Genomic DNA, 12,302 nt, shown 5'->3' with positions numbered 1-12,302 from the left:
GGGTGGGAAGAGCCCTTCCCTTAGAAAACACACACCCCCCATACACCTTTATGTTTAAAATTACCTTGACAACAATAAACAATGGTAGAAAATCATAAAAACGAATGAATTTTCTGCTTTCGTTTCCTTAGCACTTACCCAATAAGCTTCTCAATGCCAGCACCACCTGCACCACCCGCCCCGCCGCCTCGCATTGTGCCACGCCTCATTGTTGAACGATTCGTTTTGCGCACTGTACGCAGATCCGTCTCCCAAAATCTATAAAGAAAAAGTGAATTAAAAAGCAAATTTTTAATAAAATTGATTAGTTAGAAGAGCACAACTAGCTTACTAAATAGTATAACAACTTGCACTAAACTAATGGACACGAATATTGACTTTTTTCAGAGCTTGAAATAAATTTAAACCAGAACGGTTTTATTTCATATTTTAATAACATTCTATTTATAGACAAAATATGTCTCCATTCACACATATGACCAGAATCTGCTCCTCCTTTTTTAAAAATTGGCAACGCCTTTAACGGCAACAGTTTTTCTACTTGGTTTTCTTTTAAGTTTATTCCCATTTTTTTCTTCATGCTCAAAAATATTGCTGGCACAAAGCCGCGATAAAAAAAGAGTTTGAATGGATGAAAAGGAGACAGAGATGAACAGAAACAGAGAGACAACAAGAGAAATGCAGAAACCATAAATAGTTGTTGCCAGAAAACGGAGCAAACAAAACCAATTCGCCCAAAAGCAAAGCAAACTTGTATAACAACAAATAAATATGAAATCATGTTGCACTTTATGCGTAATGCAACAGCCGAAATGGATGAGAGGCACAAGAGCGGGGTTGCCTCCCAAAGAGGGGCTGGAAGGCTAGGCTTGCATAGCATATGCCATAAGAAGAGGCCAATGGCCCATATCGCATCTCTGTTGATGACATTTATGTATTTGCCCGCTGCAATAGTCCGGACCGTGGCTTTCGTCTGCCATGGTAACATGGTCGTGGAGCAGGGATTTTTAAAGATTACAATACAAAAATACAGTACGGTAGTAGTTATTCGATTTCATCCAATTTTGGATTCGTCAACTGTGCCATGTGTTATAGATGCATAGAATTGAACTTTGAACCTTTTCAGGAAGTCCTCAAAACTTGACTTGCCTAGCGGAAATACTTTAGACTACGCCCATGGGTGCCGCTGTGTCAGTGCAACGAAGTGCAAACACAACTATTGCATAAACAATTGTTGCAAGTGCCGCAAACAAACCCATTTTAGAGACAAAGAGTTGGGGCACCAAAGCCGGCAAACGGGGCCAGCATGGGCAGGCGTCGACTAGGCGGGGTCAGCAAGCGTGCGCGTGCTTAAATACGCAGAAATTGTCACACAAATGTACGTAATAAAATAAAGGCCACAAAATTCACCTCCCTCCCCCATCAAAAACAAAAAAAAAACACGAGAAAAAACCACACGCAAAAAAGATCAAAAACGTTTAGCCCTCGCTTTAACTAATTTAATACGGCACTTTAGGAAATTAAAGCCAGCCGCCTGGTCCAAGCCAGACACAGATATACATAAATATGTATATATATATATATATGTATATATAAATATTCTGGACGTATTCAAGTGGAGGCGTGGCCACATTGCTCTCATCCTTGGCATGGCACCATTTGTAATTCAAGCCATGGTAAGAGTAGGCAGCGTTTCCAGCAATAAAACACATTTATTTTCATTTAGGCCACTTGGCGTATGAGTGATTTCTTGTGAAAGTCCTGAAATAGGCCAGTTAATTACGCGATTTGTCATTTTTGTTTAGCCCAAAAGAAACAGTCTGGACCATGCGTAAGACATTGTTGGGCGACAAAGTTTATTAAATTTCATACAAAAATATTTTTTATTTGACTTGGTCGGCGGATTATGCCAAATCCGAGCTTGTTGAATCGTAACGATAATAAGCATTTTTATCTCAGATTTCTTGGAATTATTTGATTAAATTTGTAATTTTGTAGTTTAACAAATTATACCTAATATACATGAAATCCGATTCCCCATCAATGGACCTTATTTAATTGGTATTACATGTTTCGAATATATCTTACATTTCAAAAGAATATAAGCTTCTGACTTACTTTTTACAGAGATATTTAAATAAGAAATTTTGACACAAAAAAAAGGCAGAGTGAAAATTGAAATAAATTCATTGAAAATACTATATAGTGACATAATCAACGTCAAGTTGGCGTCAGAAATGTTTTAGAATTGTTTTCTCATTGACTTTCTTTATAGCTTTAACTTTCTGATGCTTGGTTTTCCCCAGAAAGTAATAATGTTGAACAATTTCATTGATTAAATGCGACAAGTCATTCAAAGAATGTGACAATTTAAGTTAATTTCCCCAGCTAGTTTGCTGAAAACACGTGCCATCCACAGGCACAGGCGGGACAGCGGAAACGTCAGAGGACAAGTATGTCTACCTTTAGTGCCATGCCAATCTGAGACATACATTAGTATATACATAGATAGGCTTATCAGCTGAGACCTTAATTATGTCAAAGTCAATGCCATTGTTGAGAAAATTGTATTTTGTGACTGTCACGCCCACAAGGAGGCAGTAGACCACAACCGCAAACAATGTGTGTGTGCGAGTGTTGTGAAGGGAAACGGGCTAAAAGCTGATTAAAGGAAAAACTTAGCCAGTGAGTTACATATTATTAATTACGAATACAAATGATCAGTTGACTGGCCCTTGGCTCGCTGGCATAACGGAAATGATAAGCTAAAAAGCACTTGCTTAGTCGCACATTAAATATGGCCCAATGCATCTCGCTGAATTGAGCCACGTTTTGGTCTGATGTTCGACTTTCGCAGAACTTCACCATTTTTTTTCTTATTATCTATAAACTTACCGCTTCAAGTCCGGACTGGCCGTGTAGGGGGCGGAGACCTCTTTGATTTTCAGCACAATAATGGCCGTAATGAATATGCAAATGACATTCACAATGGTCAGGCAGGCGGATACAATGCCATTGACAAGAAATTCCGTTGGCAAATAGTTTGTGTAGATGAACGGATAAGCGCTGGTTGAGTTCATTGCCTCATTTTTCAAATGTGGAATACGCTTCTCCGGATAGATGAGCCAAATGCAGGCCAGTGACCAGAAGAGGCCCTGCATGAAAACATGGAAAGGAATGGAAAAAGATGTCCGGTTAAGAGAAAGTGCAAAGAAAAAGAGAAAGAGATGATGCTGCTGATGATGATGATGAGTGTGACTGGAAAGTTTTGTGCTGGGATTCTTGTTGACTTCCGTCCATGTTTGTGTGTGTCCATGGTCCGTGTCCGCGTGCGCGTCATGTGTGGCCGGAGTGGCGTCTGCTTTGTCGAGGTCAGAAGGTCGCCTCATGCGAGCCTCCACTGCGAGCCAAATTGAAATTGAAACTGGCCTTGTCGTTGCCTTTGGCATACCAAGTAGAGTTTCCCCGGCCTTGAATTGTTATAAATTTCTTCATTCTCTCATCTCGTTCGTTTTTCTTGGAAGTGTGTTTGTATGTGTGCGTGTGTGTGGGCGACATAGACGCAGATAAAACTTCATTGTCGCATTGTCTGCTTGTTCTTTCATTCTTTCTCCTTCTCTCTCTCTACACACTTTATTCCGTATTCTTTGCTTTACTATTATAAATTATAATGACTCAGCACATTGCCCTTAGGAAGCGGAAGTGCGTGCCTCTTGTGTTTGTTTTTCTATTTGTGCGAAAAGCTCATGACTTTGCTTCCTCCATTCCCACCATCCTCCCAACCGCCTCTTCCTGAGACTCCATATCCATGCCCCTAACAACTTCATATACTTGCTATTCGTTTTCTATTATGCGAATTTACGAGCTCTTTTGGCTAAATTATTGCCTGCTTGGATTTTCCAAGTAAAGGCGACAAACCAAAAATGTCAAGGAGCAATCCGAAGTTCATTTTACTCACGAAATAGTCAATTTAAAAGTTAATAAGCTGAGAATAAGAATGACATTTATTTTCATAATAAAATGGTTTCTGCTTTTACTCTTTTAAGATGCAATTGTAATTAAATTGCTTAAAAAGGTTTAAACTTTTTCCTTTTTTGGGATTAAATATAAGATTATTTTTTAGACTTGTAAGACTTGTAATTTATTTATAACATTAAATTTGGATCATCGTTTTTTTTTTTTTTTTTTTTTGTTGGTTCTATCCTCTCTTCTGTTGCGTTAAGATTTTGTTTCATTCCGACTGTGACTTAAAGATTTGATCAGTTGACCGCTCTCCAGGCAACGAAGTTTCCTTCGAATATTAAATGAATCGAGAAATGTATTAATCATATCCCGGTGGATAATATCCGTTCGAGTGAAACTTGAGTCTATTGCTTGTTTTACTCGATCCACATCCGCCGTGAGCTTGTCAAAATTTGGCAATTGAAAACTCTCTTTTGGAACCATTATATTCATTAAGTCAAGATCAAAGTAATTTGAGAAAGGAATCGATTGCAACTGCCAAAGACTTTTTTGAAGTATTTGCTCGATGTCTGGATCTAACGGATCTGCTAGTGAGTTTGACATTAATAACAAATAAATTTTTCTTCTGTGGTTAATGCAAAAAATAATTTTCGTCCAAAATTTTGTAGGAAATTTAGTTTTAGAATCGGAATAAAAACAGTTCAAAATATCATGGCGTACTTGAAAAGGGAATTATGGATATAATTGACTAATACATGAAGTCGTTCCATCAATTTAGACAATTTAAATTTTAGACAATTTTAAACTTAAGCGTTTGCTTAATGTTTTTCGTATTTATATTTTTTAAAATATTGGAAAATACTTAACCAAACGCATTCAAAGCATTTAAAAAGTGTTTGCGTTTTGGGCCAAGTTCAGAAACCGCAAAACGAGAAAATGAAAGTTGGTCCATTTAGTTTCATTTTTTTCTTCTTGGGCTTAGGTTCTTAGTTTTGGCCCACCACAAGTGAACTTTTTCTTGACCCATAAATTAGGCCAAAATACAATTTGCTGATTAATCTGAAGTGCATTGCCCAAAAACTTTTGGCCATAAATCTGACTCATGGCAGAAGAGACTGGCAGAGAGTGAGAAGTGAAGCGACGAGGACAGACGAGGTGGAGATAGGGAGGGAGAGAGAGAGATCAGCCTCAGCTGTTTGCCTACCGCAACGAGTGCATAAATTTCGACCCAATTTTCAAGTGCAAATTGAGAAACCCAGAGCCCCATCCAAAAACTGCTAAAGCGGATGTTGCGTACAATTATACAGTGGTTGGGGAACAGGAAGAGAAGCTTGCTCCTCCCCAGCTAAAAAGGAAATGCAAGCAAAAACTTGCACAGAGGAAACGGAGGCCAGCAAAACAAACAAACTGACTCCCATACCCCCTCCCTCCCATCCAACTGAAGGCGCTGGCTGACATTTATCAATGCTGACAGAAAGACAAAGGCGGCTGGCCGCTGGGTAGAAACAGACAGAGGGGGCCAGAGAGTTTCGGCTTTCACAAGCCACCGCAAGCCTGACAAAATGATGCAAAAGCAAATTATGGACACTGAGGCTAAGGGCAAGCCAGCCGGCTAAAACAATGGCGCTGAAATCGCTTAATCATGCCGGCGACTGTGGTCGGGCATGTGTGTGCGACTGCTGCTGTGTTCCCTTAGCAGTTCTCTCTCTCGCCACCCTTTCATAAATCAAAGGCACGCACTGAGGCTGAAACAAAATCTGTTGCCGGTTCTCTTTCTCTGACTCTTTTTGGCCATGTTTTTTTAAACTTAAAAAGCCGCTAACTGCAACGCCAAAAAGCGTGTCACAATTAATTGCCTCACTGCCGCGTGCTGCTTTCTAAAGCTAACATTGCGTATGAGTAATTTAATTTATTTGCCGCTATTCATATTATTCATACGCAGTGTGTGCGCCTTGGGCGTGGGCGTGCTAAGTAAGAGCAATGACTCCTTTATGACCGCCATAAGAATTATGGAATATTGAAGCCAAGTACAAGCTTATTATGTCTGCAAATGCATCATCCTAATGAAGGCAAAATCATATTTACTTTTATCAATGGGAGCGTTCAATGCAAAAGGAAAAAGGATAAAGAAAAATGGAAACCTTCATTGATTCACTCGATATATGCGAATATGTTTGCTTACTTTAAGTTTGAAATTTATATAAATTAACATCTTGCTTAAACAAGTTCTAAAAAAGTAAAGGCAATTATTTGGTGTCCTTTCATAACCGACTTAAATATAATCAAATTCGTTTAGTCAAAATCAATTTCAAGGTCAGCAGAAGCCATGGCAAAATGTGAAAAGAAAACGATACGAAAATTTCTATACATGTAATGTTTATAAATATTGTATACATATGGAATTTGACGTCTAAGAGTATATATTAGATTACCAATTAATAAGAATTTCAAGATTTATACCCTATACCTAGATGGGAGTATTAGTTATCTAGAACAGTATCAGAAGCCCTAAACTACTTTTGGGTAAGAAGACTCTACCATAATAGCCTTCACTCGTATGCTTTGGCTTCTTTTACCTACAGGGTATCGGAATGTAGTCACCATAATTTGTATATTCCCTACGGCTTTTTGTATTCAACATACTTACACAATTGACAACTGGCGGCAGAAGGGAGGCGGATATGGCAACGCCAATCAATGGTCCTGCCGAGCCTTGAAGCAAGGCCACTGCTACGCCAGTGCCAGATGTTAACGCCCATAACACGCCCATCCAAAGGGATCGCACATTGCCTCTGTGATGAATGAATGGAAAAAAAAAAAAAAAAAAAATGAGACAAGAAATTTATTGAAAAATCAACTGTAAAAGAGACAGAGAAATTAATTAAAAAACACAAATGTTGCCCCAACAACAAATTTCCCCCCCACCAACTGACCGCGACATCTGTTGGCCATTTTCGGTATAGGCCAACTGCAAATTAAGTCACATTAAGATGAATGTTTTCGAGTCCGTCCAAAACGGCAACGGTTGTCGTTGACGCTGCTTATCTACCGCTGTCAGTGTCACAGGAGGCACAAACTCCACTGGGCCACTGGCAGGTGCCTTGCGACTTCTTCCCGGTGTTTGTTTTTTTTGGTTTTCTTCCTTTCTTTTTTGGCATTCGCGCAACTTTGTCAAGTGTCAGCGGCTTTTGTTATCACTTCCGCCACCGCCAACCTTCAGTCCGGAGTCATGAGTCAGAGTCATTTAGTGGTGAAAAATGTTGGAAAACTTTTCATTGTGTCGAGCTTTAGGTAGGTTTTTCTGTTTTTCTTTTTTCATTTTCCTGTTATTTTTTTCCTTTGATTCATTCGCCTCATTTGTGCTTTTACTTTGCCTACATGGAAATTCGTTTCCACCTGAGGTGCATTTTTTTATATATTTTTTTTTGATTAATGGCACTTTGAGTTTGGTTTTGGTGACGCCTTGCCTTGACTGTGATTTTGTAAAAGCGGGACTTATATATGTATTTATGTTCATATATACATGGATGTCTGTATGTTGATCTGTTGAACTTTTTAGGCATAAAACAACTTTATTATGCGTAACAATTTACGCTCAATTATTGCAACAACTTTGTTCTTGAAGTCATAAATTAGTCGCTTACGAGTTTTTTGTAACAAATTCGCTGGAAGCATATTGATATCTAAAAGAAGCTTACTGGTTTATTAATGGAAAATGTGGAGACAATTTCGAAAAGAACCCCAAACGAAAGTTATTAACTTTAGAGAGAACAACAGTAGGATCAATTGTTTAAATGTATATGATTGGGTACTTCGATCAGAACTCAAACTAAATAAGCTTTAAAATAGAGTTTAATTGAACGGTCCGAAAGGTTTCTCTGCTTTAGAAATTTGTTTACCTGTTATTTACATATATCCCTTGATAGGACCTTTTCATAGCTCTCCTAAAAGAAAGCCTTTCTTTACTATAGACTAGCTGAAATATGTACGTAATTAATTTAAACTTTTAGTTGATAAACTCTTGTGCCCCCTTTTGATTCAAATCTTGACCTTTAACTTTAGGCTAAAAGTTAAAAATAGAAAAACGTCTTTGAACACACCTTTGAGTATTTAGGTATAAAAAGATTTGTATCATTGTGAAAAAATTGGGTTTGCTTTTGTGTTTCCAACTGTGTTTAATGTTTCCTTTTTGCCCCTCCTTCTAACTTGGTCAACGGTTATAAATAACAACACCAAACAAATTAAATTTATTCTATTTTACAGCGTGGACGTCATTGTGTGGCACGCCCACACATACACACACCCACAGCCACACAATAGTCACCGCCGGCAAATGTCACATGCAAATTAACAGAAATAATCAGTGCAAATGTTTGGCGAAGAGGGTAATATGAGTTAAGGGGAAGGACAAACGGAATGGGCTCATCGTATGGAGGTAGAGGACAAGGTCTAGCCGATGTTTGGTTTTGTCATTTGCCAGATTTCTGTTCTCTGTCGCCACCCACGCCATTTGCATTCGGGTATTTTATGATTTTAGTTGTGATTGTTTCGACATGTAAATACTAGGGGTTTTAGTTTCTAACTAAAATAAATTTCACTTAATTAAATGTGTAAGTAAAATGTGGATGTTTACCTACTTTAATTAGTATGTGTTTAATGTTTATCAATTACAAGCGATTAATGAGTTAAATTTCCCTAGAATTATCATTTAAAAGAGATTTAAAATTGGAAAAAAACCAATTAACTTAAATGTATGCAATTTTCTACACGAAAACATACCTAAATATCGATGATTCAATAATGTGACTTGTGATGAATAGCCTTAAACCAACATACCCATGCTTGCATGTACAGGAATCGATGTACCAATTTTTTGACCATGTGGCTTTCAGATCTAATTCCTAATGCTTTCCGTATATCATTTCCCCCATTCTGATGTGGGTATTCTTTTGATTGCGATTTGCCTGGTGTGTGGGCGGAAGCATAATCAACCAACATCTCTAAACCAATGAACAGACAATGACAAGGCTAACATTTTCATGCGCCACGTGACACAATTATGCGCCACACAATGATGACCAACATCTGCGGTGGAACAGCAATCTGAAGGCAGGCCGGTGGACTGACCATTAGAAACATACGCACAATTCTGAAATGATATACATGGAATCATGCGCTAACCAGAAATCCAGAGCAATGGGCTCTTGTAGAGGATTTTGCTATATGATTATGATGTTGATGGTGATGATGATTTGCTCGTGGTTCTGGGACTGGGACAATGCATAAAGTACAAGCGTGGACAATAGACAAAGGGCACTTAATTATATCCATCTCCATAGTATGTGTGTGTGTTTGTGTGTGTGTGTATACATTTATTTAGATGTCATTCTCTTTGCACCGCTTCGTCCCGTTTGTATCCTATTATTATTTTAACAATTTATTTTGTGCAATTAACACAATTGCCGACACACATTCGTTTCACGCAACTTCCGGCGAATTTCTGTGGTTGAGCTTAATTTATTGTTGTTGTTGCTGTTGCTCTTACTGTTTCTATTTCTGCCTCCCCACCACCCGCAATCCCCATCCATCTATTCTAGTCTATACCTAAGCCCATTTTCCTCTCAGTGGTAGGCAAAGATTTACGTAGACGGCGCGTGGCATCTTAAAGACTTGAGAGTAGGAAAAAACGATGCCATAATAAATGTGTGCCCATATATATACATAGAGTGAGAAAGACACCGAGAAAGAGAAAGAGGGAGAGAGATCCAAGGAGAGGAGAAAATACTGAGTTAGCGACTCAAGTGACTGGAGAAGAAGAAATGGCAGTTTTGGGACTCCTTTTCTAATGAGCGCACGCCTACTCGCATTACTCGACAGTCTCGGATTAGTTGAATTATTTGCAAGTAATTTGTTACATTTTCACTCATAGATTTTCCAACTGACTTAAAGTTTTCTATGCCAATGATGGGGAGGGAGAGCCAAGTGGATAATTAACATGCTTAATGGATTTTGATATTGTCAAAGTCTAAGCCGCTTCTAAACAGGAGTAGTCGGTCCTTGGAGATTGAGACTTAAAAATGTTTGTCATCAGAAAAAGACTTAATGTTTTCTTTATATAAATGTGTTTTTCATTTTACTGGGTACAGTTTCTATGCTTTTTTATGAATTATGAATTTTTTACTTTGGTTCTTTAATTTTGTTAACCCTTTCAATAACTTGACAATTGCTTTGTTTCGTCTTGTTTGAATCAATTGTGTACTTTGCTTTGAGCTGGAAATTCTTCTCTAATTGGAAAATTCATTTAGTAAACACATAGACAGTCACTTCTAAAGATTTTAATTAAAATTTAGTTTAAGGATTCCGATTTAGGGAATGCCCTACGGTTTAGGGCAATTCAATTGACGATTTGGAATGCTATTGTTAAACAATTTAATTGAATTCAAAATGGTTATTTGTGTGGTTTGAAGATGTCTTAGGCAATCTCTTTCAAAAAGGAATTGAAGAATATGCCACATGCTAATTTATCCGGGCAAGCGTCACGTTCAATTTTATGGTCTAATCTATGGCAATTGTTTGCATTGATTGACATTGATTTGGGTGGAGACTCGATTAAGTCGAGTCCATTAATGATGCTCACCTGCCTCGCATTTCCTCAGTTGGCCAATCAGAGTTTTGACCCCAAGGCATTTCGGTAGTACCCAATATAAGACCAAAGATAAAGCCAAACAAAAGGGAGATAAACATGCCCAAAGCCAGGCACATGAAGCCAACGCGCTGAAAGTAAAAAGAGAGCTTAAGAAATAGAGGGAAAGAGAGAAAGGTAGTGTGTGTGTGTGTATGTGTGAGGGACAGGGAGAGTAAGACATGTTAAATGCCAACTGACGCCAGTCAGCAACACTTTAAGCGATAATGTTGCATACTTTGCAGCGCAGCGAGTAAAGCAAAAAGCAGCAACTGCAAGTGGATTCGTGACATGTTAACCCAAATTTGCAGCCACACAACTCAAACTGTTGTTGGCAGCTGCACACACAAAAGAAAAATGCTCTAATGTCAGCCACATGATGTCGCCTTAGCTCTACAAAGATCCCTCCCTACCTCTCCGCCACCCCGTCTAAGAGTTGTCAGTCAACCACAATTTGTCTGGTAAGAAGGGGAAAACTGCTCCTTAACAAGCTGACAAAACGTTTAAAACGTTCCAACTCACTCAAAAAGAAAACTTTTTCTCTACTTAATTCTCTTTAAAGAGTTTGCTCGACAAAACTTACTCAAAAACAAGCAAAAGAAAAAGAACATTTTCACTAATTTCCTATGAAAAATTAAAAAGAAAACAAACAATTTGCCAAATGGATTGATTCAATATAATATTTGTAATGACAATGCCATTTCAATTTTTACAATGTTTTTTTATTTGGATTGTTACATGTAGAAGCCAATTATTTTTAATATATTTTGTCAATTTTATTATTCAGGCTCGGATCTCCATCCAAGTCTTCTTTTACTTTCACCACCATTTGCTATTATTTCCTGTCATCGTATATAATTGACATTCTACTTTCTCCCTCTCGGCAACTGTGTATGTGGTGTGTGTTTGTGAATGGGAAAATTGATTAAACACTTTTAATATGAATTTTTGGCCAAATACTCGTATATAATTTTCATTTAATATACAAAATGACTTTTCAAAATTGTTTTTCACATAAATTTCCCTTTTATGTGTTCGTAATTCGGTTTTTGTTTTTTTTTTTTATGTTGCCTTTTTTCCTGTTCTTGTTGTTGTTACTGTTGTTGTGTGTTTTTGTTTTGTGTGCAACATTTTGTGGCAACAGTCTGCAGAGTTTGGTATATGCAAATTTTCGTAATGAAATCAAAACAAGATAAATGTGTGGAGTTATTATCTCTCTATGGCATTGCTAGGGGTGTTCGCTACGAACTTAAGAAAATATACCGAAATCCAAGTACATGGACATGAGTTAAGATTGTTAACTGTTTTTTTATACTATCTTAAGTGATGAAGTAACCAGAAAAAACGGTTTGGTACAAGAAAAAAGAAGTACGACGAAGAAGACCGAGATGAAATACAGGTTCTTTTCCAAAAAAAATCATTTTTGAGAATTTCAATTAAATGTTTATATGAAAATATATATATTTTGTTGTCAGATTGTGCATTTCTTATATAATTATCTTTTCACAAGTCGATTTTAATTAATACTGTGCGATTATAATTGATTGTGAGTTATGTTTACCCTTTGGCATGTCAATCAAAAATGAGATTTTAACTGAAACTTCAGTTGGTTAATTAAAACCGGTTGAATACTGACATAAGCAATTTAAAATGAAAC

At 37.5% G+C, this 12,302-nt stretch overlaps 2 protein-coding genes across 2 annotated transcripts in view; one reads left to right on the top strand and one right to left on the bottom strand.

The window, feature by feature from the left end:
• Positions 1 to 12,302, top strand: part of LOC137580473 (uncharacterized) — a 153,787-nt gene that overhangs the window by 81,708 nt on the left and 59,777 nt on the right. The window lies entirely within an intron of this gene.
• Positions 1 to 12,302, bottom strand: part of LOC137580601 (uncharacterized) — a 38,330-nt gene that overhangs the window by 6,663 nt on the left and 19,365 nt on the right. The window contains exons 8-11 of the mRNA XM_068294699.1: positions 10,601 to 10,737; positions 6,611 to 6,755; positions 2,896 to 3,155; positions 139 to 258 (exon numbers count right to left, since the gene is read on the bottom strand). Of these exons, the coding sequence (XP_068150800.1) occupies positions 139 to 258; positions 2,896 to 3,155; positions 6,611 to 6,755; positions 10,601 to 10,737 (662 nt within the window). The remainder of the gene's footprint in view (positions 1 to 138; positions 259 to 2,895; positions 3,156 to 6,610; positions 6,756 to 10,600; positions 10,738 to 12,302) is intronic.

Source organism: Drosophila tropicalis, unplaced genomic scaffold (genome assembly GCF_018151085.1).
Source record: "Drosophila tropicalis isolate 14030-0801.00 unplaced genomic scaffold, ASM1815108v1 contig_845, whole genome shotgun sequence".
NCBI classification, from domain to species: domain Eukaryota; kingdom Metazoa; phylum Arthropoda; class Insecta; order Diptera; family Drosophilidae; genus Drosophila; species Drosophila tropicalis.
The sequence above is the reverse complement of the archived record's forward strand: the minus strand, read 5'-3'. Positions and strand labels throughout refer to the sequence as shown.